The 23,830-nt window shown below is 58.3% G+C and overlaps 1 protein-coding gene across 1 annotated transcript in view; it reads left to right on the top strand.

Moving 5' to 3' along the window:
• SPG7 (SPG7 matrix AAA peptidase subunit, paraplegin) overlaps positions 1 to 23,830 on the top strand; it is a 30,396-nt gene that overhangs the window by 5,377 nt on the left and 1,189 nt on the right. Inside the window, 13 exon segments of the mRNA XM_004286893.4 lie at positions 5,360 to 5,601; positions 7,843 to 7,982; positions 8,984 to 9,086; positions 10,188 to 10,313; positions 10,574 to 10,736; positions 10,968 to 11,141; positions 17,146 to 17,270; positions 18,381 to 18,483; positions 19,046 to 19,156; positions 20,359 to 20,474; positions 21,588 to 21,744; positions 22,513 to 22,679; positions 23,185 to 23,262. Of these exon segments, the coding sequence (XP_004286941.1) occupies positions 5,360 to 5,601; positions 7,843 to 7,982; positions 8,984 to 9,086; positions 10,188 to 10,313; positions 10,574 to 10,736; positions 10,968 to 11,141; positions 17,146 to 17,270; positions 18,381 to 18,483; positions 19,046 to 19,156; positions 20,359 to 20,474; positions 21,588 to 21,744; positions 22,513 to 22,679; positions 23,185 to 23,262 (1,805 nt within the window).

Genomic DNA, 23,830 nt, shown 5'->3' with positions numbered 1-23,830 from the left:
GCTCTAGAGTGCAGGCTCAGTAGTTGTGGCACACGGGCTTAGTTGCTCCGTGGCATCTGGGATCTTGCCAGACCAGAGATCGAACCCATGTTCCCTGCATTGGCAGGCGGATTCTTAACCACTGCGCCACCAGGGAAGTACCCCCATGCATTCTTTTTTTTTTTTCTTTTAATTTATTTGTTTCTTTGGCTGTGCTGGGTCTTAGTTGCGGCATGTGGGATCTTTTAGTTGCGGCATGCGAGATTTAGTTCCCTGACCAGGGATCGAACCTGAGTCCCCTGCATTGGGAATGCAGAGTCGTAACCACTGGACCACCAGGAAAGTTCCCCACCCCACCCCCATGCATTCCTAAGCATTTCACTGCATGACCTTTGACCATGGGTATTTTTCTTTTTTATTTTATTTATTTGTTTATTTTTGGCTGCATTGGGTCTTTATTGCTGTGCACGGGCTTTTCACTAGTTGCGGCGAGCAGGGGCTACTCTTTTTTTTTTTTTTTTTTGCGGTACGCGGGCCTCTCACTGTTGTGGCCTCTCCTGTTGCAGAGCACAGGCTCCGGACGCGCAGGCCCAGCAGCCATGGCTCACAGGCCCAGCCGCTCCGCAGCATGTAGGATCTTCCCGGACCAGGGCACGACCCCGTGTCCCCTGCATCGGCAGGCGGACTCTCAACCACTGCGCCACCAGGGAAGCCCAGCAGGGGCTACTCTTCATGGCAGCGCGTGGGCTTCTCATTGCGGTGGCTTCTCTAGTTGTGGAGCACGAGCTCTAGGCGTGCAGGCTTCAGTAGTTGTGGCTCATGGGCTCAGTAGTTGTGGCTTGCGGGCTCTAGAGCACAGGCTAAGTAGTTGTGGCACACGGGCTTAGTTGCTCCACGGCATGTGGGATCTTCCCGGACCACGGATCGAACCCATGTACCCTGCGATGGCAGGCGGATTCTTAACCATTGTGCCACCAGGGAAGTCCCCCCCCATGCATTTTTAAGCATTTCACTGCATGACCTTTGACCATAGGTATTTTTCTTTATTTTGCCTACTTTTTTTTCCCCCCGGCCGCACCGTGCGGCATGTGAGATCTTAGTTCCCAGACCAGGAATCGAACCAGTGGCCCCTGCACTGGGAGGGCCAGGGAATTCCCTCCTACAATTTTTTTTGATACTATGTTTTTATATTTTTCCTACAGTTTCGTTGGTTTTGTCAGCAGTTCCAGGTCTCTTACTCCACACGTTTCCATGTGAATTTACTTTGTAGATTTTCCTTCTTCTACCTTCCTGGGGTGTAGTGCTGGCAGTCCCAGCTTTCCCTGAGGTTTGTAGGCACCTGACTGTTGAAGGAGGTCCCAGTCAGGGGCCCTCTGCTCGGCGTTTGGCAAGTAGCACTTTAATAGTAATAACTTGTAGTTTATCACCGAGATCATAGTTTTCCTTTAAAGCTGATTGTTTGAACACATGTGTCTTCATGTTCTGAGATATGTGATGTGTCTTCAAGTGTGTCATTCATTTCAGAGACATTCTGAGCTGGAGGAGGAAGGTGAGGGCTTTTGCTTCCTGAGAAAATACGGAAAAGAAACCCTGAGGAGGCGGATACTGGCAGATGTGAATGTTGTTTCCTCCCAACAAGTCAATGCTGGGTCCAGTAACATGTAGTTTAATGGAACAAAGTAGGAAATCCAGAAGCAGAGTCTAGTTTGTCTAAGAATTAGCAAGTAACTAAAGTGGCATTTCACACGGTGGCAGAAAGGGTGGATTGTATGAGAAATGGTTTGGAACCGTTGCTTAGTTGTTTGGAAGGAGATTAAATTAGACTCTCATTTCATATACCAACATAAATTCTGAGTGGATTGAATCATTAAATTTAAAAAACAGAATTGGAAAAGAATTAGGAGAAAACAGAGAGGACCGTTCCTTAACTTGAAACGGGTAAAGCCTTTTCTTAGAAGGAGAAGGTAGGTGGGCTGGAGCAGCTTCTGCGTCTGCCTGGCCCGTGTCCCATCGCTCAAGCTGGTGCATGGTCCTGCGGATACTGATTCTGGGAGGAGTGGCCATGGCCACTTTCTTTCTGCAGCTTCTAACCTGCCGTGGCTGCGGACACGTGCTCCCCCCGCTGAATCCCATTGCAAGTTACCATCGGGCACTGTAGCGCCGGGGACCAGAGGCAGAGTCAGTCTGGAGAAAGGGTCGCGCCAGCTCCTTCCCTCCGCCCGTGCCACACACCTGCACGCCTGGCACACACCCGATGAGGTGGCGGCCCTGGGCCGGGTCTGCGCCTCCCCTCCTCCTTCATGTGCTGGTTGTATATTTGTTCATTTTGGGGTGAACTGTAGCTTGCCTCGAGAAAGCGGGATAAAGTTCATGTCCGTTATATTTGCATTAGACGATAATTGCTTGCTAAACCAAAGGTTTTTTTTCCATGAGGGCGTCTTCTGGACTGTGAGGGAGTTGACTGGCCCGTGAGCTCTCAGCTCTGTGGACTGCATGCAGGCAGCACAGCCCAGCGTCCCGCTCAGACCTGCCCTCTGAGAGCCTTGAATGAGAAAGGCCAGTCCTGAGAGATTATATACGTTCGCTTCTCCAAACCCAAGATTACAGAGCTGGAGCACAGATTAGCGTTGGAGTGATGGAGTTGTCGTGGCTTGACTGGTGATGGATACGCAGACGTTGACCTGTGGTGAAATTGCACAGAACTAGAGCCACACAGGAGCGCGGGTCGCAAGGGGTGGCTGTGTCAGTATTGTCCACGTTTGGGTTGTGATGTTGTTCCCGGTTTTGTCAGATTGACTGTTGGAAGGCCCTGAGCCCAGTAGACGCGGAAGAGGGGCCTCTGTTACTTCTCACGAGTACGTGGCGCCTACAGTTACCTCATCGTGAAAGGTTAACAAACAGCGATGGCTGGCATTTCCAGAACACGTTTTGTGGATGGTGCCCCTTTATCCTCTGTGAGGTGCACCTCGTCTCCATCTTCAGGTTTCTCTCCGGGCTGAGGGTCAGGACCAGCCCCGTGGTGGTATTAACGAGAGCCGGGGTATCGCCGCATCCTCCCAGTGTTCACGGCACAGTGCTCACGGCTGGGGTGAACAGCTGGAGGGCTCCTGCCGTGGTCTCCTGCACGTTCAGCAGCGTCGTCACTCATTCATTTGTCTTCAGGTGGCTGGTTCAGGTGACTCACCGCAGCAGCTGACATCCTCCGACCCCCAAGAAGGACTCGTGGGACCATAGTTTTCCAGCGGTCCCGCAGGCTGCTGCCCAGCGGGTAGACAGTCTAACGGCTTAGGAGGCAGCAGCCTTTCCTGGGTGCCCCAGGCAGTAGAGATTTTGGGGTGACCCTCAGCTCTCCGTGAGCTGGATATACGAGGAGCAGCCGGTGGGAGGAGCTGTGCTCACGAAGGCGGGTTCACCCCCCGCAGACAGGGCACAGGCAGAGGCACCAGTCGGCAGCCTCGTGTCCCCGAGTCTGTGGGGATGATGGACTTGGTGGGCAGGAGACGGGGCCTTCGGAGTGGAGGGAATGTCCTTTCTGCCCAGGGTGTTCACACGCCTTTTCTCTGTAGAGTCTCAGGGTCAGATCTCGTTTCATCTCCTGGAGCTCAGGAAGCTTGCATCTGCTTAGCCCATCCTACGTCTCACTTCCGTATCTTCCCTTACTGCTTTCCCGTTGTCCTTCTTGGAGCGGCCCTCATGATCTCATACCTGGTCAGTACTACGGATACATGTTTTGTTACATTTGGTTTCCTTATGTTAAAGTTTCAGAAGCAGAACTAGTTCAACCAGTTCAGGCTGGCGCGGCAGGGCTGTGGGGCAGTGCGGCTGCCAGCGTTGATTGCCCCCCACTGGGTTGTTAGCAAGGCTGAAGGTTAAATATTTGAGAGAGACGGCTTCTCACCTGAGAACATGAATCTGCTGTCCACAATCACAAGTGGTCACCTTTATGAGCTTGAAATATCGGATACACTGTTGTAAGCTATCGTAAGATGGGGTGATACCTAAAATGTACCTTCGTGTTTTCAAAATGGCTGCTGTGACGGTCTCTCAGGCTTCAGCTTTTTCCTTTTATTTATTTTTTATTTTTTAAATATTTATTTGGCTGCTTTGGGTCTCAGTTGCGACACGCGGGATCTTCAGTTGCAGCATGTGGGATCTAGTTCCCTGACCAGGATGGAATCTGGGTCCCCTGTGTTGGGAGCGCGGAGTCTTAGCCATTGGACCACCAGGGAAGTCCCTCAGGCTTCAGGTTTCTAAACCGATTTAAAATGCTTTCGAATTCTTCCAGGCCGCCCGTTGGAGAAGCAGGTGGTATGTGTGGGTGGCTGCACCTCCAGGCTGTGCAGAGGGCAGGGGGCCCTGAGTCCCTCCACAGTCTGTCCTTGGAGAGGTGACCATGGCCAGCTCTGCTGTGTGTGCCGGCATGGCCTCTGGGGAGGGTGAGTGAACGGTGGAAGCTTTGGTTGCTGAGACAGGTCTGTCTTGGGCAGAGCTGGTGAAGAATTGTACACGCATTTCTCAAAAGGCGTTGTTAACTGCAGGTCTTGCAAAAGCTGCGTGGAGTGTTAGGAAGGATGGGCCCACCCTGCACAGGTGAGCGAGGCCGGGTTGTTCCAGGGCCTCCTGGGGTGTGGATGAGGTGTCCGGTGGGTGCAAGGACTGGGGAGGTGGGCTCCTGGGGGCGGTGGGCTAGTGAGACCATGTGAAGTGCTGGGACAGCACCGTGTCAGTAAGACGCAGCCCCTGCCCCCGTGTGATTGGTGGGAGGAGCACTGTGGCCTTGCCTTTGCTGGGACTCTTTCCCATCTGTGCTGTGCGCTGGAGGGAGGTGCCGCCCCCAGGAGCTCCTATGTCAGGTGTGAATCCGGGGAATTTATCTCATGGTTCTGATAAAGAGCGGGTCTCCAGACTGTTTTACACTTCGAAGTGTGCTGTTTGTCCAGTGTTCTGTGATGAATGCTGTGCAGCTTGCTTGAGTGTCAGTCCCAGGTGGTTGTGTGGGGGGAGGGCAGGTAGTGGTGGAGAGGTTGTTGTTAACAGGGACCTGGGCGTGAGCCACAAGCACCAGGGCTGGGTCGGTATCTGGTCGAGCCTGGAAGGCCAGCGAGGGTCGTAGTGGGGCAGATGTGCTGTCAGTGAGATGTGGCGCCACTGTGGAGCTGCGCTGGTCCTGGGAGGCTTTTGACTTTAAAAATGGTTTCATGTTATCCCAGCAGGTGGGACCCCAGGAATGGGATGTTGGTGACCTTGAACGGCGTGTAAGGAGTCACTGTGTTGAAGCATCGGCTACACTGGCGCGGGGACGTCGAGCCCCCTGACGTGGGGGGCGGGGCAGGGGCGGGGGCTCCCCCCTGGTCTTACACCCGCTCCCCCCACCCCACAGAGGCGCGGCGGCGCCGGGAGCGCGAGGACCAGATGTACCGCGAGCGGCTGCGCACGCTCTTTGTCATCGCCGTGGTCATGAGCCTGCTCAACGCGCTGGGCTCCAGCGGCGGCAGCATCTCCTGGAGCGACTTCGTGCACGAGATGCTGGCCAAGGGCGAGGTGCAGCGGGTGCAGGTGGTACCCGAGAGCGACGTGGTGGAGGTGTACCTGCACCCCGGCGCCGTGGTATTCGGGCGGCCTGTGAGTACCGGGCCTGGCGGGGTTGCTTAGAGCAAGCTGTGAGTGTCTTGATTTAAGGAGGAGGCCTGGAGGCTTTGAGAAGGGGGCGAGGCAGTGTGGTCCCAGCGGGGTCTGTGCAAAGAGGAGGTGGGAGGGCGACAGGGGCTCTGGGCTGAGGGAGAGGGGGCAGCGGGCGTCCAGGCTCTGGCCGGCGTGTGGCTGGCTGGAGCCCAGCAGGCGGGGGAGGGAGGGGCTGGGGCTGTGCTGGTGGAAAGCCCTTGGGGCCGGAGTAGGTGGCTGAGAGACCGGTGGGCAAGGGCCGGCCCTGGGCAGGAGCAGGAAAGAAAGGGGGCGGAGGAGAGGGGCCCTGCGAGGGGGAGGGGAGGCTGCAGGCTTGTGCCAGGTAGAGGGTTGGGCGTCAGGGAGGGGGAGACATGCCCAGCAAAGCAGGTGGGTGGGCGCAAGGAGAGCTGCTGTGTAGACCCTCCTGTGAGGAGGAGTCACTGTCCTGCCTGCCTTCCCATCTCCGACCCCTCTCATTTACCCCCAGGAACACGACGCCAGCCTGAGGCCCTGGAAAGGTGACATCCATACCAGAATATTTTCTTTTTTCTTTAATATTTTATTTATTTATTTAGCTGGTTGTACCGTGTCTTAGTTGCGGCAGGCGGGCTCCTTAGTTGCGGCATGTGAACTCTTATTTACAGCATGCATGTGGGATCTAGTTCCCCGACCAGGGATCAAACCCGGGCCCCCTGCATTGGGAGTGTGGAGTCTTATCCACTGCACCACCAGAGAAGTCCCCCAGAATATTTTCTAACACACTTATCCTGTTTGTGTTTCCCAGGTGCCTCTATACTGGCCTGAGAGCCTTTTGTGCTAATACTTTTAATCCAGGATCCAATCAAGGATCCTGACTTTAGCATCCTTCCTGTCTTCTGTTAACAGTTTAGACAGTGGGAAAAGCAGGCACCTTTCTCCACGCCAGGAGACAGGGCTTTCTGGTTGCACTCGCTCTGCTCGCGGGAGCCCAGGTTTGCTCCTGTGGGCGGAGTGCCTGCTCCCTGATGGCTCACTCACACGGTGCCCCAGAGCGTGCCCCGCGGGCGCCCCGGGCGCCGCTGTGCTTCTGGGCTGGGCGGGTGCTGGGGTGAGGGGGCTCATCCTGCCCGAGCAAGCGCCCATGGGCGCAGCCCAGCCCTGCGAGCCTCTCCGTCTGCACAGCTGGGCAGATGGTAGAAGTGAAATTCCAGTGCGCTTGAGACGCCAGGGGCAATGGTAGCCGCTGCTGGCCCCAGGGTGAGGGACCTGGTGGCTGCTGCTGCAGCGGCTGATAGGGGCCCAGGGGATCAGAGAAGGCTTCACAAGGCACGGGGTTGAAGGGGCTTCTGGGATCACGCCTTTTGCCTTTGGATGTTGAAATAGAAAGAAGGTCCTTACTACGTTTTCCCCTTGCATCCAAATTGGCCAAGGCCGGTGTTTGAGTGATCAAGGATCGATGAAGTTCAGACCAAGGGTTTGGGGTGCGTTAGGTTAATCCAGCCACTAAGGCCAAGAGGCGTTCCAGTGCAAAGCTTGGTTGTGACTGGTGGGTCCCCTGTGTGCCCTCCATCTGGCCTTCTCAGCCCACAAAGTGGAGCCTGACCCGCAAGACTTTCAAGAGACTTCAGAGCGGGGGAAATCTGGTTGCTCCATTTAGATTCCGAGAGTGTGCTTAGAATCTGAGCCTGGAACAGTTTAACTCTGGAAAGCATGGGCCCGGCTGCCAGAACCATGACTGACGTGGGACTGGGGTGGAGGTGATGAGACTGTCCCACCAGCTTCCGGGAGACGCCGCCTGCTCCCTATTCCTTAGTCTCTCGTCTGCCTGAGGACGGAGGAGCGCACTCGGTTGACTGTCAGATCCAGCCTATGGTTAAACAGGGACCCTTCTCAGGGTGACTGTGGGTTTGGTCCAGCACTGCGGGTTCCTTGCCGAGGCTCTGCTGTGCCCTCACAGCGGAGTGCGACCCGGGTGCTGAGTTTAAGATGCACGTGCTGCCCTTCGTTTGCTTAAAATGTTTTTTCGTGAACGTGTCACTGTAATTGTGTTTGAGAGAACGAAAACTCCCTAGACGTGGAGAGGGTCTCTGAGTGGCAGGCCTCTGCTTCTGAAGTCCTGCAGTTGTCCACACACTGTGGCTGGGGCACCGTTCTCTGTCCTCAGGGTCAGTGGTCTGACCTGTACATCATTCTCGCGGTCCCTCTGCTTTCTGCCCCCAGCGGCTGGCCTTGATGTACCGAATGCAGGTGGCAAATATCGACAAATTTGAGGAGAAGCTTCGAGCAGCTGAGGATGAGCTGAATATCGAAGGCAAGGACAGGATTCCGGTTTCCTATAAGCGGACGGGATTCTTTGGAAAGTAGGTTGGTCATTTCTGTATGCCTCTAAACTAAACCAGGCTTGACTTTGTAATGTGAGAAACAAACCCCAATAAAAATCTCACACTGGCTGTGCCTGCAGTGAGCTGGAGCCCCTCGTGGGAGGCGGGCGCGTGAGGGGTGGCATGAGGTGGGACAGCTTGGAGTCACTTTTAGGCACCACTTCCGCTGTGTGTGGTGTTTCCGAATTCAGCCCAGGTTGGGTTTGCTGTTGCCTGCAAACAGGAAGATGAGGCAGGAAAGGGAGAAGCAGGGTGTCCAGTGGAACTTCTTGGTTCCGTGCTGAAGAGAGACATAGAGACCATGCAGGGCCTGTGGGTGGCAGGGCCTGCAGACTCCTTGGTGGGAGCACATTCATCAGCGGGTCGCAGGCCATGTATCTGGACGCTACTGTGTGCAGAGGTCTGCGTCCCCTCGTGGTGACCAGCGGCGACTGTGAAGTGCTGTGTGTCTGTCCCACAGCCTCTGGCTCCTGAGGGTGCAGGGCCCCTAGGCTGCACCTCTGCTTGTTGTAGGGAATGGGGGGGCACACCTGGATGGGGCCCCCTCTTCATCTGGGGGGTGATGCCCTACGGTTTTCTCTCTTCACTGTTCCACCGATTTTGCCTTAGTGACCAAAATTGATGGCCTACTTTTGAAAACAAAATACGTGGAAGGTGAAGAGCTGCTCTCGGCAGGCATGAGTTACCCGGGGCTCTGGATGGCGGGGGGCACTCTGGCTTCATGCCACGGTCAGGTTCTGCGTGCCCAGCGCTGCTGTGCTCCGGATCTGAGACTTCGGGAGCACTTGACGCAGCAGGAGTGGTTGGTGAGAATGGGACAAGGAAACCCGTTTTCAGTGCTGGTTCCACAGGTTGATCTCAGAGTGAGGGAGCCCTTCTCATCTTGGGAGCGTCTGCGGGCCCCAGCCTGTGTGAGGCGTGTGTGTCGGCTGCCCGGCGGCCGGGCCTGAGGCTGTGCCCACCTTTCTCTCTCATGCTAGCGCCCTCTACGCCTTGGGGATGACAGCCGTGGGCCTGGCCATCCTGTGGTATGTTTTCCGTCTGGCTGGAATGACAGGACGGGAAGGCGGATTCAGTGCTTTTGTAAGTTGTACTTACCGTCTCCCCGAGCTTGTGGTCCTGGGGTTCGTCTGTTTGTGCTGACCCTTTCCCGTCACCTGCAGGATGAGTGCACAGTGGACGTCCGCCTGGACGTCGTCCGGCAGCTCCTCTTTCCTTCCGCTTGGCTGACCTGGGGGGCGTCGCACTGGCTCCAGCTGAGGCCTCGCTCCCGGCACGTGGGTGGCCGAGCCCAGGGGTTTCCTCTGCACTGTGTCCTGCGTTCTGCACTCTCGGCTGGACCTGGCTCTCTGGGGGGTTTCCCCTGCTAGCCGAGACAGCTTTAAAGGTTGTCTGGAAAAGGACGACCTTTATGGACTTCAGACGTATTCTTCTGTTGTCATGGCATTCACTGTAACGTGCACTTTCCCTCCCCCTCAAGTCGTACCTGGCCTGTCAGCCGCATCAGCAGAGGGCCGCGGAGGAGCCCCTCCTGGGAACCGGCCGGGGGGACAGAGCGCCCCAGTTTCCCCCTGGACTGGGGCCCTCGGTAGCTCAGGCCGTGCACGCACACTGTCAGCGGCAGCATGGTGTCTCGTGGGGTGCGCCGGACCTGGCTCAGCCAGTTTGGTAGTTCTTGCACACTGTGGGCTGTTTATCGTTGTATTTAGATAGTGCTGGGGCGAATCCCACGCAGCTGCATCTTTTGAGCCTGTCCTGAAGGAGATCGTGGCCGAGGTTGAGCTCCTCGCCAAGAGCTTGTCTGTCCAGCCAGATTGCGCTCCAGAAATTGACCAAGCAACTTTTTTACCACCACTCCCCAGAACTGCGTGTCGTTACATAACTTTTATAATCAGAAAAAGAAGTCACACGGTAGTGGGGAAGGTCACACGGAGAAGTAAGATGGCTCATGCAGAGACGTAGAGTCACCTAGTTGACGCGGGGAGTGTTTTCCTTTAAGGCAGATTGGTGGACGCCGGGGGCTTTCTAGCTGTCAGCGCCCTCGTGTGTCTGGACCGTGCCCTTAGCTGCCGTCTGAGTGAGTGGGGACGGTGGGGCAGGACGTGCAGGTGAGCTGGCACCCAGGGCTCCTCCGCCATGTCCTACTGGGCTGCACAGGGCTCCGCCCTTTGTCTTTCTGCCCAGAATCAGCTTAAAATGGCTCGCTTCACGATTGTGGATGGCAAGACGGGGAAAGGAGTCAGCTTCAAAGATGTGGCGGGAATGCATGAGGCCAAGCTGGAGGTTAAGGAGTTTGTGGATTATCTGAAGGTGAGTGGGTGGCGGCTGCGGCGCAGGGGGCGGGGCGGACTGCCTGGCCGGTGCCGCGCTACACAGTGAGCCCCCTGCTTGGCCGGCACCTAAGTGCTGGCTTCCGTGACCACGGTGCCCTGCGCTGCCTGTCACCCGTCACCGCAGAGCACTCTGCTTTCCCAGAGCCACGTGGACATCACCCGAGGCCCCCGACAGTCATGTCCTGAAGGTTCTCTGGAGCGCCGGGGGTCAGTGCGTGTCCTCTGCTGCTTTTCTAGAGCCCAGAGCGCTTCCTTCAGCTCGGAGCCAAGGTCCCGAAGGGCGCACTGCTGCTCGGCCCCCCCGGCTGTGGGAAGACGCTGCTGGCCAAGGCGGTGGCCACGGAGGCCCAGGTGCCCTTCCTCGCGATGGCTGGCCCGGAGTTCGTAGAGGTCATTGGAGGTGGGCCCCCTGACCACGTGTCCAGGGCGTGCTCCTTCTGCAGTGGCTGGTTGCCTTAGGGGGTCGTGGGCGTGGAGGGAACGGGGCGCTGACGTTCTGGGGAGCCGTGGTCTGGGGGGTCCAGGAGGGAGTGGGCCGGCACACGTGCAGCAGGGTCTGCCTGCTGGGGCTTCCCCGAGAGCAGGGTCCATGCCCCTGACCTGCCCGCTTCCCCATCCCCTGTGTCCTCAGGCCTTGGCGCGGCCCGTGTGCGGAGCCTCTTCAAGGAAGCCCGTGCCCGGGCCCCCTGCATCGTGTACATCGACGAGATCGACGCCGTGGGCAAGAGGCGCTCCACCACCGTGTCCGGCTTCTCCAACACGGAGGAGGAGCAGACGCTCAACCAGCTGCTGGTGGAGATGGACGGTGAGCGCTGCTCGGGCCGGGTCACAGGGCTGCTCGTGCGCCCTGAGGGTTTGTCAGCACTGGGAACTCTTCCTCCGGCAGGTGATCACCAGAAACACAGCTTTCACTTTCCCAAAGTCAGGGCAGCAGTTCAGAAAGAAAAAGGAAGAAAGGTGGGGATGCCGTGTCGGGCTGGGTCACGACGGTGGTGGTCAGTCTCAGAGGAGCCCAGGGAGTCTTGCTGCTGTGAGAGTCTCTGTGCCCGGCGTGGGTGCGGCCGGTGCCTCAGATGCACGGCCGGGGGTGCTGTGTCTGCTGCCCTTGAGATGACCTGTGGACTGGCTTCCACACAATTTCTTTTTCTTTTTAACGGAATTGGTTTTTTTTGAGCTAACCCTGTAAGATCCTCTTTGGAGTGTGTGTGAGTGTGTGTGTGTGTGTGTGTGTGTGTGTGTAGATATTGTGTTTGTTTTCATTGTGGTAAAATATATGAAACATAAATTTTACCGTTTTAACCATTTTTAAATGCAGTGTTTAGTGGCAGTAAGTACATTCCCATTGTTGTGTGACCGTCACCACCATCCGTCTCCAGACCTTTCTCATCTTCCCAAACACAAATTGTCCCCATTAAGTACTGACTCGGCATTCTCCCCTCCCCCAGCCGCTGGCCCCACCATCCTCCCATCGGTGTCTGATTTTAGCGGGAACGTACAGGGTTTGTCCTGTTGTGACTGGCTTATTTCACTCAGCATCATGTCCTCAAGGTTCACAGGGTCTTAGTTCCCTGACCAGGGATCGAACCCACACCCCCTGCATTGGAAGCACAGTGCCTTAACCAGTGGACTGCCAGGAAGTCTCAGAATTCCCTTCCTTTTTAAGGTTGAGTAATGTTCCCAGGTGCGGATGGACCACGGTTGGCTTATCCGCTCGTCTCTCGATGGACTCTGTTGGCTGTTGTGAATGATGCTGCTGTGAACATGGGCACACAGATCTCTTTTCAAGTCCCAGCCGCGTAGGACCCAGTTTTAATTTTTCTTTCATCATAATTCCAGTGCTGTTTTAGGTATTGTAGGTAAGGAAAACACTTTTTTCTCAAAGTAGTTTTGGTCTAAGAGAACCATTTATTTGTATTTTTAAAAAAATATTTATCTTTTATTTTGGCTGCGCCAGTCTTAGGTGCGGCATGTGGGCTCTTAGTTGTGGCGTGAGGGATCTAGTTCTCTGACCAGGGATCGAACCCAGGCCCCCTGCATTGGGAGCGCAGTCTTACCCACTGGACCACCAGGAAGTCCCTATTCGTGTATTTATGTTCCTCTTTAAAGTATTCTCAGCGTTTGGGATGGTGGATCTGGTGGCCACCGTGTGGGCAGTGGAATCTGATTGTGTGTGGCTAAGGGTGAAACTTTTTTATTTAGCCTCTCATTTTCAAAGAGTTTCAGACTTACAAAAACAATGGAAAAGCAGTCAGAGTTCCTATGACTATTCCCTTCCCCACGCAGCCCAGAGGCCGACATGGATGAGGCCTGACACAGGTGTCCAGCAGCTGCCTCTGGCCTGCAGATGTGCCCTTTCTGGCCCAGGGTCCAGCCCAGCCTCGCGTTGCTTACTTGTCCTGTCTCCTTGGTCTCCAGCCTGGGCCTGTCTTTATGTCCTTGTCCTCGTGACTGTGGCACTTCTTCCAGGCCAGGCCCTGGAAGGGACGCCCCCTGTGAGGCTGCTGTGTCCTCCGAGTGAGGTTGAGCCCCGCGTGTGTGGCAGGAGCCGCTCAACAGCCTTGGTGGCATCACTGTGCACGGCGGTGCCCCCGTGCCCCGACTCTGGTGCTGGGACGCGGGCCTGCAGCGCTGGGCAGGTCGGGCGCTGATGCAGGGGAGGCATTTCGTCATCTTTTCAGATGTGTGAGAAATCAAAGTGTGGTTTCTCACGGCAGAGGAAAGGGCTGCCTCGTTAGGTCCTGAGGATCGTTTGCGTCTGGAGCTGCCCCTGGCGACCTGCGTCTCCCTCTCGTCCGGGTGTCCGTCAGGATGGCTCAGGGACTCTGCCCCGTGGTCAGGGTCTGAGGAGCAAGCTTCCTGGGGAGGACATGCCTGGGAACTCGGTGTCTGTGCAGCTGAGATGAAGCTCTGGGGGTCGCTCCCTGGAGATGGGCCCTCCTGGGGCCCCTCACCCACCCCCGCTGCTCCCCGCTCTGAGCAGCCCCTCCCCGTGTGCTGGGCTGTGAGCAGCTGGACCCTGAGCGCCCCGTCTGGTCGTCTGCAAGTTAGACTCCGAGTCTCCAGAAACCCCGTCGCAGGGTCTGATGAGCGTGCTGTCAGAAGTGCTGCATCTCAGCCGTGGGGAACCTTGGTGATGCCGTGGGACACGGCAGAGCGTGTCTGGAAGCCACCGTCAAGCTCCACGGCCCTGGCGGCCGTGCCAGACTCATGTTGTCCTGCGGCCGCCCGCCCGAGTGCTGGCCCCGGGGGGCTTGTGGGCCATGGGGGGACGCGGCGGGGTGCGCGCCCCTCCTCCCCTCCCGTCCTCCGAGCCGGGGTTTCCTGACGTGTCGAGTAAGGCTGATGCGCGACCTCACCCATGGTTGTGACCGTGTGTGCGTGACGGTGGGGCTCCCTCGTGGCCCGCTGTGGCCGAGCACCTGGGCCCCGGGAGCAGTACCCCCCTCTCTCTGCTCCTGCTGCTCTTTGCGCTTGAAGCCAGAGACCACCCTTCCGGGTGATGTGCACCCCCAGGAAGCGTTCCCAGCTGGCGCCTTCTCTGACGGGCCCCTCTGTGCCGCCAGGAGAGGAACAGCTTCCACCGGCTTTGCTGCAGCCGTGGGCCCCCCAGGACCCGCCCCCCAGGCCGTGGAGCACCCCTCAGAGGCCCTGGCAGGGCTGGACCGCCGCCCGCGGGCCTTTGTGCACAGACACAGCTGAGCATTGAGGAGCCTTTGTCACCCCTCAGGGAGGAGCAGTGTCTGCTCATCCAAGTGCAGCGCATGCAGCAAGTGCAGAGCATGCAGTGGACCTGGTGCCGCAGTGGGAAGCCGGCAGGGGCGGGGCGCCTGCGCTCCCTCTCACAGCCCAGTGGGCGCAAGGAGGCCTTCGCTCCTCGCCCCCCACCATGGGCGTCTCCGTCCACACCCCCGTGGCCTCGATTCCGCCTGGAGTCTGTAGAAAGGCCCGGGTACCTAACCCCCAAGGACCTCCTGTACAGCGCAGGGAGCTGTAGTCAGCATCTTGTAACAACTTCTGATGGGAAAGAATCTGAAAAAGAATATGTATACGTATATAACAAAGAATAGTTGAATCACTGCGCTGTGATTCAGTGCTACACCTGAAGCACTATAAATAAGCTATACTTCATTAAGAAAGCGAAAATTAATTAAGGAAAAAGAGGAAACCGCAGGTAGCGCTCACACGGCCTTTTCCATGTTAGTCTGTGACCCGTTTTAAGTGAATTTCTGTGTGAGGTGTGAGGCTTGGTCACAGCTCACTTTGTGTGTGGACGTCCAGCCGCTCCAGCACCTCTTGTTGAAGTGCTGTCCTTCCTGCGCTGAGCCTTCAGCGTTGCGTGAGCCCAGCCGGGCGCCTCTGGAGAGCATGTTCTCGGCCCCCGGCTGCTGGTCCACGACTCTGTCCTCCTCACGCACACGTCCCTGTTACTTAGCTGAGCACTCATTCCTGAAGGTAGAGTCATTCCTCTCACTTCATTCAAAATAGTGGCAAGAGCAGACGTGGGGAGGATGTGAAGAGACTGGATCCCAGGTCTGTGCGTGAACCTGGACTCTGATTTGAGTGAAGCAGCTGTGATGACGCATCTGTGAAGCAGCAGGGGAAGCGAACCTGACCCCCTGCGGCGGGAGAGGGAGAACGTGCAGCCTCCCGGGAGACAGCTCGGCCGGCTCTGAACACGCTGGACACACACGGCACGTTGACCCGGTGTCCGCAAAACACGCGTGCACCAGTGTTCACTCACTTGTAACAGCTGAAACCTGGAAAGAGGCCGTGTGTTCTGCGGTGGGTGCGTGCCTACGCCCTAATGTGTTCTCATGGGGGTACCAGGCAGCAGTGAAGAGACGCTCGCTGTTGTTATGCCCGACTGCCTGGCTGGGTCTCGGGGTTTATGCTGAGTGAAAAGGCCAGCCTCAAAAGGTTACAGGCCGTCTGCTTCAATTTATATGAGACCGTGTAAATGACAGTTCTGGGAAGGAGAACACGCGAGTGGCGAGGAGGGGACGAGGCTGTGCAGGGAGATCTTTGTGGCGGTGGGATCTGCCTCCGTCCGGGGTGGAGGCCGGGCACCGCGCAGAGAGATGCGTGCCCGTCAGACGGGGTTGCGGCAGCTTCGGCTCCACGTGGGAGCAACCTGACACGCAGCCACGGGGACATCTGTACAGTTTCTGCCACTTGCGGTGTGGCCAGAGCTATGCCAGTCCCTGCTTGCTGACACAGAGGCCATGGCCGTCCTGCGGGAGTCCCCGCCTGGAGCTCCGGGCTCACGCTCACCCTGGCCCGGCTGCTGCTTCCTTCTGCACCCGTTATTCCTACTGTTTTTCAACGTTATTTCACTGTTGTATAATCTCAGGATTCTGTGTTCACAGCCCCGGCCTATGGCAGGCAGGCGTTTGGGGAATCTGAGTGGGGAGCCCCGGCAGGTGTCCCAGGTAGCACTCTGGGACTCGAGGTGGAGGGGCTCCTCCATCCCCAGGTGTCCCGGGAAGTGGACCCGGCCAGCTCTGCCCAGGGCCCCTCCCTCCAGCAGGCGTCTCATTTCCATTTCAGAGTTTCGCTTTTCCTAAAATTGAGCATAGGCAATCGGGGCAGAGGGGCTGGTGCATCACGTATGCTGGGTGGTGCTTGCTTTTGTCCGAGTTTATTTCAAAAGTCTGAGTTATTTTAAGATGCTGCCTTTGTGTTGGGAAGCAGACGCTTTTCTGCACTGTCCACTCTCGAGACGTGAGTGGGCCCAGGCTCCATGAGGTGTCTGGGCTCACCACATCCCAAAATGCAGAGCCCAGGCTGGGAGCCTGGTCTCTGGGAGACATTTCTTTGAAGTTCTGGAGTGATTTCCTTGGGGCTGGGTGTGGTTTGGGCTGTCCTGGTGGTGTCAACCCCTGGGCGAGGTGGGTGCCCTCCCTGGGTCGGGGCTACCTGGGCCCCTGGCCGCTGTCCTGGGATCGTGCAGTAGAGTGAAGGACTCTGATTTCACTTCCGTTGAAAGACTTTGTACAGGTGATTTGAAATTGTATTTGTCAATGTCAGTTTATTACAGATTAAGTTAGCAAAAGATGGATCCTGGCATCTTTATTTTTTAAACTTTGTGTCATGGAACTTTTCCGAAGCTGGGGAGAGCCTGCTTTGAGTGCCGTGCCCCAGCCCAGCCTCGGTGCCTGTCGTAACTACGGCCAGTTCTGTCTGCCAACACCCCTGCCTCTTCCCCCGTGGGTTAAAGCAGACCCAGAGTTCTGCACCTTCACTAGGAGAAATAACTCCCTATCATTGTGACACTTGTTCTTACTAGCATCTAACATCCAGTCGGGGTCAGATCCCCCCGGCTGCTTCGTGGGGCGTTTTTGCAATTGCTTTATTCAAATTAGCGTCCAGCCCAGGTTCACACATAGGTGTGGGCCGTTAGTGATGGTTTCTGGACTTGCTTTTAAATTCTCATGAGAGACCTGGGGCCCTCAGTCCCAGTGTTGGAGGGGACATGTCCCCGATGTCCCTGGCAGTGGTGTGGGGAGGTGCCCCTTGCACCCCGGGAACACTCTTCCTGCAGGGCTGCTGTCTGGATGTGGAGGATGGCCTTGGAGGGCAGAACCGAGTTCTGACCTGCGATTCTGCCTCTGGGCCGCGGCCTGGGAAGGAAGTGGTGGGTTCTTGCTCTTGTGGTTTTGGTGGAAGCGCTCAGGAGGGACGGGCCCGGGTGGGTCCACAGCTCTGCGTTCAGGTGCCCCGCCTCTCCCGCCCCATGTCCCTCAAGGGGGCCTGTGGGGAAGCTTCCGGGCTGGGGGCCCCACCCTAACAGCTGCTGTCTGTTCCTTCAGGAATGGGCACCACCGACCATGTCATCGTCCTTGCGGCCACCAACCGAGCTGACATTTTGGACAACGCTCTGCTGAGGCCAGGCCGACTGGACCGACACGTGTTCATCGACCTTCCCACGCTGCAGGTCAGTGCGGCCTGGCTGGCCTTTCCGGGCCTCGGCTCCCTGCTCTTCTGGGTTTTTTTGTTTTAAATTTTATTTATTTATTTATATTTTTTGGCCGTGTTGGTTCCTCGTTGCTGCGCGCGGGCTTTCTCTAGTTGCGGCGAGCAGGGGCTACTCTTCGTGCAGTGCGCAGGCTTCTCATTGCAGTGGCTTCTCTTGTTGAGGAGCACGGGCTCTAGGTGCATGGGCTTCAGTAGTTGTGACGCGCGGGCTTCAGTAGTTGTGGCACATGGCCTCAGTAGTTGCGGCTCGCGGGCTCTAGAGCGCAGGCTCAGTAGTCGTGGCGCACGGGCTTAGCTGCTCCGCGGCGTGTGGGATCTTTCTGGATCAGGGCTGGAACCCGTGTCCCCTGCACTGGCAGGCAGATTCCTAACCGCTGCGCCACTGGGGAAGCCCCTCTTCTCCTGGTTTTGATCCTTGTTGTTTTCCTCTTTATCCTGAAACGTCTGGGCCGAGTCCTGCGGCACAGTCTTCGCAGAGCCTCAGAGCCGTGTGCTGCATGGCTTTGGAGCACGAGCTGCACGGCTGCCCTGACGGGGTGGAGGGTGTGAGCCCCAGGGACCTCTCGGCCCCTCTGGCCACACTTCCTCAGGCCTCTGCTCGGACGTCCACCTCCAGGGGGTTGGGCCTTTGTGGTGGCCGCCCAGGGAGCAGGAGCCTAGCGTGGCTGAGGACCCAGCAGGGGCAGGGGAGGGTTTGGAGGGTGAGCGTGGCAGGTGGCTGGTGGGTTAACGTTCCTGCAAAGACCGACGTGGGGGTCAGGGCCGGGCCCGGGAACACCCAGCCTTGTCCTATCGTAGGTTGTGGCCTGCCACTGCTTCCGAAGGCCTGGATTCCCGTCTTCCTGACGTGTCACACAGGATACAAAATAACCTTTGCTACCTGTGATGTGTGACATGCTTTATCTTCTCTTGTCTCCTTTTTTCCTTCCGGTTTTGAAACGCCGCCTGCAGCCCTGAGTTGGTTTCTCGGAGCAAAAGCTGACCTCTCGGCCGGTGGCTCCCGAGTGTCAGCTGGCGGGAGCCTGCACCCGTGTCCTTTGACCCGTGTCCCCTGTCCTGTGTCCCGCAGGAAAGGAGGGAGATCTTTGAGCAGCACCTGAGGAGCCTGAAGCTGACGCGGGCCAGCAGCTTTTACTCCCAGCGGCTGGCGGAGCTGACGCCGGGCTTCAGCGGTAGGGGCACGGGTCTCTGTCTGGGGCTGGAGAGGGCGGAGGGGGCCAGCACAGCCGGGGTGGGAGTGAGGTGTACACGCAGCAGGCAGAGGTAAGAGGACTCTCCTCCCCGAGGTTCTGTCGCCTGTGCACGCCCCCCCACCCCCGGCAGTCCTGGTGGTCCTGCCTTTGTTCCACTCCTCCCCACTGGGGGCTGACCTGCAAGGCCACGTCTCCCCCCGGGCCCCCCACTGCCCTCCCCCACGGTCTCCGTGTTGTCACAAATCAGGTTTCTTTTCTGTATGGCTCTCGTTTTGCAGGGTAATATAAGTAGAAACCCCTTTTATCGTGGTATAAATTTCTTCCCTTTGGACTTTGTTTAACGTCCTGAACTAGAACCTCATGGGTGTCAGAGAGCCTTTCTCATCCCTCGACGTCTGTGTGGAACACTAGGTGGAAGGAACCAGCAGGGGTCCAGCGAGGCGGCGGCCTCAGCCCTGCGGCCGCGCGAGGGGAATGGGGCAGCCCCCTCTCCCGCCCCCCATCTCTCTGCGTCTGCTTGAGTGCCACCCCGTGCCCACAGGCGCTGACATCGCCAACGTCTGTAACGAGGCCGCACTGCACGCTGCGCGGGAGGGGCACACGGCCGTGCACACGTCCAACCTGGACTACGCGGTGGAACGCGTCTTTGCCGGTACATGGACCCGCCCACGGGTGGGGGGCAGACCTAGATGCCGCGCGACAGAATTATTGCCCAAGAGGGAAGACAGGTCAAGAGTTCCTGTTTTTACGTCAGGCCTTAACAGTGTGACTTACTCTCATTAGTTTAAGATACTGTGCAAACAGAAATATCATAGGGTGTCACAAGCTCAAATGTGAGTGTCCTCAGCCCATCGGCCAACGTGCGGGGCCTGAGCGCCGGACAGGCCCCTGCCCACATCGCCAGGGGTTGGCAGCTGCGCCCCGGGCGAGGAGGAGGCCTGCTCTGCAGGAGGCTCCGTGCTCTGTGTTGGGCGGGGCCGGCGCCTGCAGCTGTGCTCACCTGCTGCCGTACGAGGGGTCCTTGGCCTTCTGTGAGGAGAGCAGGACGAGCTCCCACAGCCCGGGGGCAACACCAGAGGCCATCAGTGCGCCTCGTCCTCCCGCAGGGTTTAGAGCAAGTCATTGAGGGTGGCACCAAGGAGCAGGCCCCTCCCACAGGTGGGCCCGCCACCCGCAGTTTGAGTTCAGACCTAGGACAGGTGCCTCTGCAGCCTGGGCACAAGCCAGCGTCACAGTTTCTCGCTGTAAATTACGTTTTGTGTAAGCCATTTCTTTTACATGGAAAGTGACGCGCTTACAGCGAGAGTATCCGAACTGGAAAGACTAGAGAAAACCCGTCCAGAGTCCTGCCTGGGTGTGTGGTGCCTCGAGCGGGGTACTCCCGAGCTGCAGCGGCTGCTCCTGGGCCCGGCTCTGGGTGGGGCGATCCGACTGCCACAGCCAGTGCGTCTCAGGACGTGTCCCCTCACAGCGGGTGCTGGGGGTAGTCCCGGTCGCGTGATTTACCAAGTACCCTGAGCCTAGAGCTTGTTCAGGGTGCAGAGGTGGAAACATGCGGCTGTGTGGACGGTTGGGGACAGCGGACAGGACCTCGGCAGTGACTTGAGGGGGATGCCTGTAAGGTTGCGAGGTAAGGGGTCAGTTACTCGGGCAGGACCGGAGAGCGGGGGCTGCGGCTGCCCTGCCAGGTCTGGGGGCCGGCAGCAGACCCGAGCTCGTGCCTCGGCGCCGCAGCCCTGCGGGGCCTGGCCTGAGGGGCTGCTGTCGGCAGCATATACACAGGTGGGGCGAGCGAGGCCTCGCTTCAGTGCCGCGAGCACGCGCCTGAGCTCACCTCCCTGGGTGTCCTTTCAGGGGCCGCCAAGAAGAGCCAGGTGCTTTCCAAGGAAGAGCAGAAGGTGGTTGCGCTGCACGAGTCAGGCCACGCCCTGGTGGGCTGGCTGCTGGAGCACACGGAGGCCGTGGGGAAGGTGGGTGCGGCGCCTGGGCCTGGCCGAGCCCGCTGTGGAAGGCCCACACGCTTGTGCGTGGAGGGGGTGCAGGGTCGGCGGCCCAGGCACGGGGCGGGGTGGCCGCGGTCGCCCGTGGAGCTGAGGATTGCCAGGGTTGCCGTCAGCTCCAGGACGTGCTGATTTCGTGACTCCTGAGTTTAGAAAGCAGTGAGGTGAGCACACATCGTGTGTTTGGCAGGCGTACCGTCGTAACGCCCCCTCAGCTGTGTGCTTTCGTGACCAGGGGTCCCTGAGTGGCCCCTGCGGACGGGGCCCGTGTTTGGGGCGTGGGTGCCCCGTGTAGAGGCTTGTAACTGTGCCCTCCACAGGGGCCTGAGCCGGGGGCTTGGTCCCCCCAGCTGAGGAGGAGCTGCCTTGCTCCTTGTTCCGTGACCCCTGAAGACGGGGCTGTGCGGCAGCTGCAGCCCGCGTGTGGTGTTTCCCCGGGGGTGACGGCTACAGCGGCACGTTGCCAGTCGGGCTTCGTCGGCTGGTGTCCTGCTGCTCAGGCCAGTCCCCGCTGTGTCCTGGGCAGAGTGCTGTGGTGAAGGCCTGTGTGTGCAGGAGCTGCCCGCCGAGAAGACCCAGGGATCAAGATAAATGTTTTCATGCAGTATCTCAAAAAATTAACATGGGAAAGCCCATGGTGAAGTAGATACCCTAATTTAAAATTGCCCGTTCTTAGGGTTTTCCATTCGACGACAGAGAGTCAGGCAGACTAGTCGTGCCGAGAAGGCCCCTTGCCCATGCTCGGCACTCCGCCAGGCGAGGTGGGGACGTGGCCTCCTGCTGCCAGAACCTGCCCCATGGGCTCACCAGGCGCGGGCTGTGGGTGGGAGCATGGGCAGCGCAGGGCCCTCGGCGGGCCGTCCCGTCCTCGTCACCTTTCCTTCCCTCGCGGACGCGTGGTTGTGTGCAGCTGCCTCACGCCCCAACAGTGTGGGAGCCCTTCTCCGTGATGCTATTATAAACATGGGGACAGTCACATTTGCTCCCTGCTTTGAACCCTCTGATTGAAGAGTGTCTTACTGCACCCCCCAATCTCTGAGGCCTACGTCCTGCCCACTAACTGGGGCCACCTCTGTTCTGCAGGTGTCCATCGCGCCGCGGACCAACGCAGCCCTGGGCTTCACTCAGATTCTCCCAAGAGACCAGCACCTCTTCACCAGGGAGCAGCTGTTTGAGCGGATGTGCATGGCCCTCGGCGGCCGTGCGTCCGAGTCCATCTCCTTCAACAGGGTCACTTCCGGTGAGGGGCCGGCGCCCACACGACTTCCACACCCTGCAGCCATTCTGCGTGAGGGGTGGTGAATCCGATGGAGGGGTCTGAGTAGCAGGTGCAAATGCAGTTTTGAATTTCATTAAGTGTTTCTAAAAGATGAGCTGTAGTCAAAGGAGGTTTGGAACTAAGCAAGACTTTCTAGATGATTTAGTTGTTACAAAAGCTTTTCCCGGGCTTCCCTGGTGACGCAGTGGTTGAGAGTCCGCCTGCCGATGCAGGGGACACGGGTTCGTGCCCCGGTCCGGGAAGATCCCACATGCTGTGGAGCGGCTGGGCCTGTGAGCCATGGCCGCTGGGCCTGTGCGTCCGGAGCCTGTGCTCTGCAACGGGAGAGGCCACAACAGTGAGAGGCCCACACAACGGAAAAAAAAGAAAAAGCTTTTCCCCACGTGCAGACTGTAAGCAGAGCTAGGTGGTCTCACTGGGCCGTCAGGAGGTGGAGGAGGTTCTGGCAGACTCGGGGCCCCACGGACCTGGATGTTGCCAGGTCACTGCTGGCGCCATGAATCCAGAGATGCCTCCCGAGGAGTTGTTTTCGTTTTTTTTGGGTTTTTTTGCGGAAGCCCCTGAGGAGTTGTTTTTTAAACAAAAGAGCATTTTTTTAAGTTTTAAGGACCAGTGACAGGATACAGTTGTCCCCGGGTACCCTGCTCTGCTCTCAGGGGTCGGCAGGGCCCCGGGTGCCTCGACCTACACCTCCAGGAAAGAACCCCCTTTTCTGACCCCTCACTCCAGCGGCACAGGACGACCTGAGGAAGGTCACGCGCATCGCCTACTCCATGGTGAAGCAGTTCGGGATGGCGCCCAGCATCGGGCCTATCTCCTTCCCTGAGGCCCAGGACGGCATCCCAGGCATCGGACGGCGTCCCTTCAGCCAGGGCCTCCAGCAGATGATGGACCATGTGAGTCCTCCCTGGTCCTGAGCTGCATGCGGGTGGCAGACAGGCCTCGTGTGTGCTGGCTGTGTGCCCAGAGGAGTTGTGCAAGGGCCTGCTGGCGCCCAGTGGGACCGTAGACAACACAGGACTGTGAGGGATGTCAAATAAGTATATGTGTCCAGTGACGGAGCCAGCACCCGTGAGCCCTGCAGCTGCCCACGGGAGATGACCGCAGTGTCGCTGGCACGTAGGCAGCCGTGAGCGTGGAGGACAGACGTGGGTTCGGGGCTCCAGGAGCTGGCGGGCTGTCTGCTGGGCAGGCCCCTTGAACAGGGCATTCCCGGGGCTGGGGTGGGGGCAGGAGGCCCCTGACAGCCTTGCTCTCCTGTTCGTTGTAAGACACGAAAGGCTGTGTTCCTGAACCTGTGTTTCTTCTGTGTACCTTAGCGCCAGGGCCGGGCCACAGGGGACCCCGCGCGTGGTGGCCAGCCGCCCTGGCCCATCACAGACTCTTCTCTTCCCTTTGCAGGAAGCGAGGCTGCTGGTGGCCGCAGCCTACAGGCACACTGAGAAGGTGCTTCGGGACAACCTGGACAAGCTGCAGGCGGTGAGCCCCCACCACCCCCCCGGGCCCTGTGCCTGCCTGTCCCGCCAGGAGCTGGGCCTGCCGCCACTGCCCTGCTGACGCAGCCGCTCACCCCTCCCGTGCACAGCACTCCAGAAAATGACATAACCAGCGAGGCCCACCCACCTCAACTGAACGTAGCACCTTTTGTACCTCGTTTAGCTTTGTATCATTGAACCTCTCAGGCCAGTTCCTTCCGAGGAGACGGAGGGACATCGCCAACCCTCCTGGGCCGTTACCCAGTTTCAGCCAGTAGTGGGGTCTGGTCGACGCTGTGTAGTCCTTTTCCAGCTCTTACCCTTCTCCTGGAACTTTTAAACTAAATTGTAAAGCTTAGCATAGTTTTAGGTGCCCATGGAAGCGCCAGATACAGCACAGAGCCCTCTGCCCCCAGCTGATCCCCTTGTGTTAACATCTCCCATCAGTGGGGCGCGTTCCCCACAACACAGTGACCAGCCGACGCGGACACGGCGGTGTTAACCGCAGTCCACGCTTCAGCCGCCTCGCCCAGCGCTTACCCCGCCTTCCGGTTGGTCGTCACGTCCGTCAG

The sequence above is a fragment of the Orcinus orca genome, chromosome 20, assembly GCF_937001465.1.
Source record: "Orcinus orca chromosome 20, mOrcOrc1.1, whole genome shotgun sequence".
In the NCBI taxonomy this organism is placed as follows: domain Eukaryota; kingdom Metazoa; phylum Chordata; class Mammalia; order Artiodactyla; family Delphinidae; genus Orcinus; species Orcinus orca.
The sequence above is the reverse complement of the archived record's forward strand: the minus strand, read 5'-3'. Positions and strand labels throughout refer to the sequence as shown.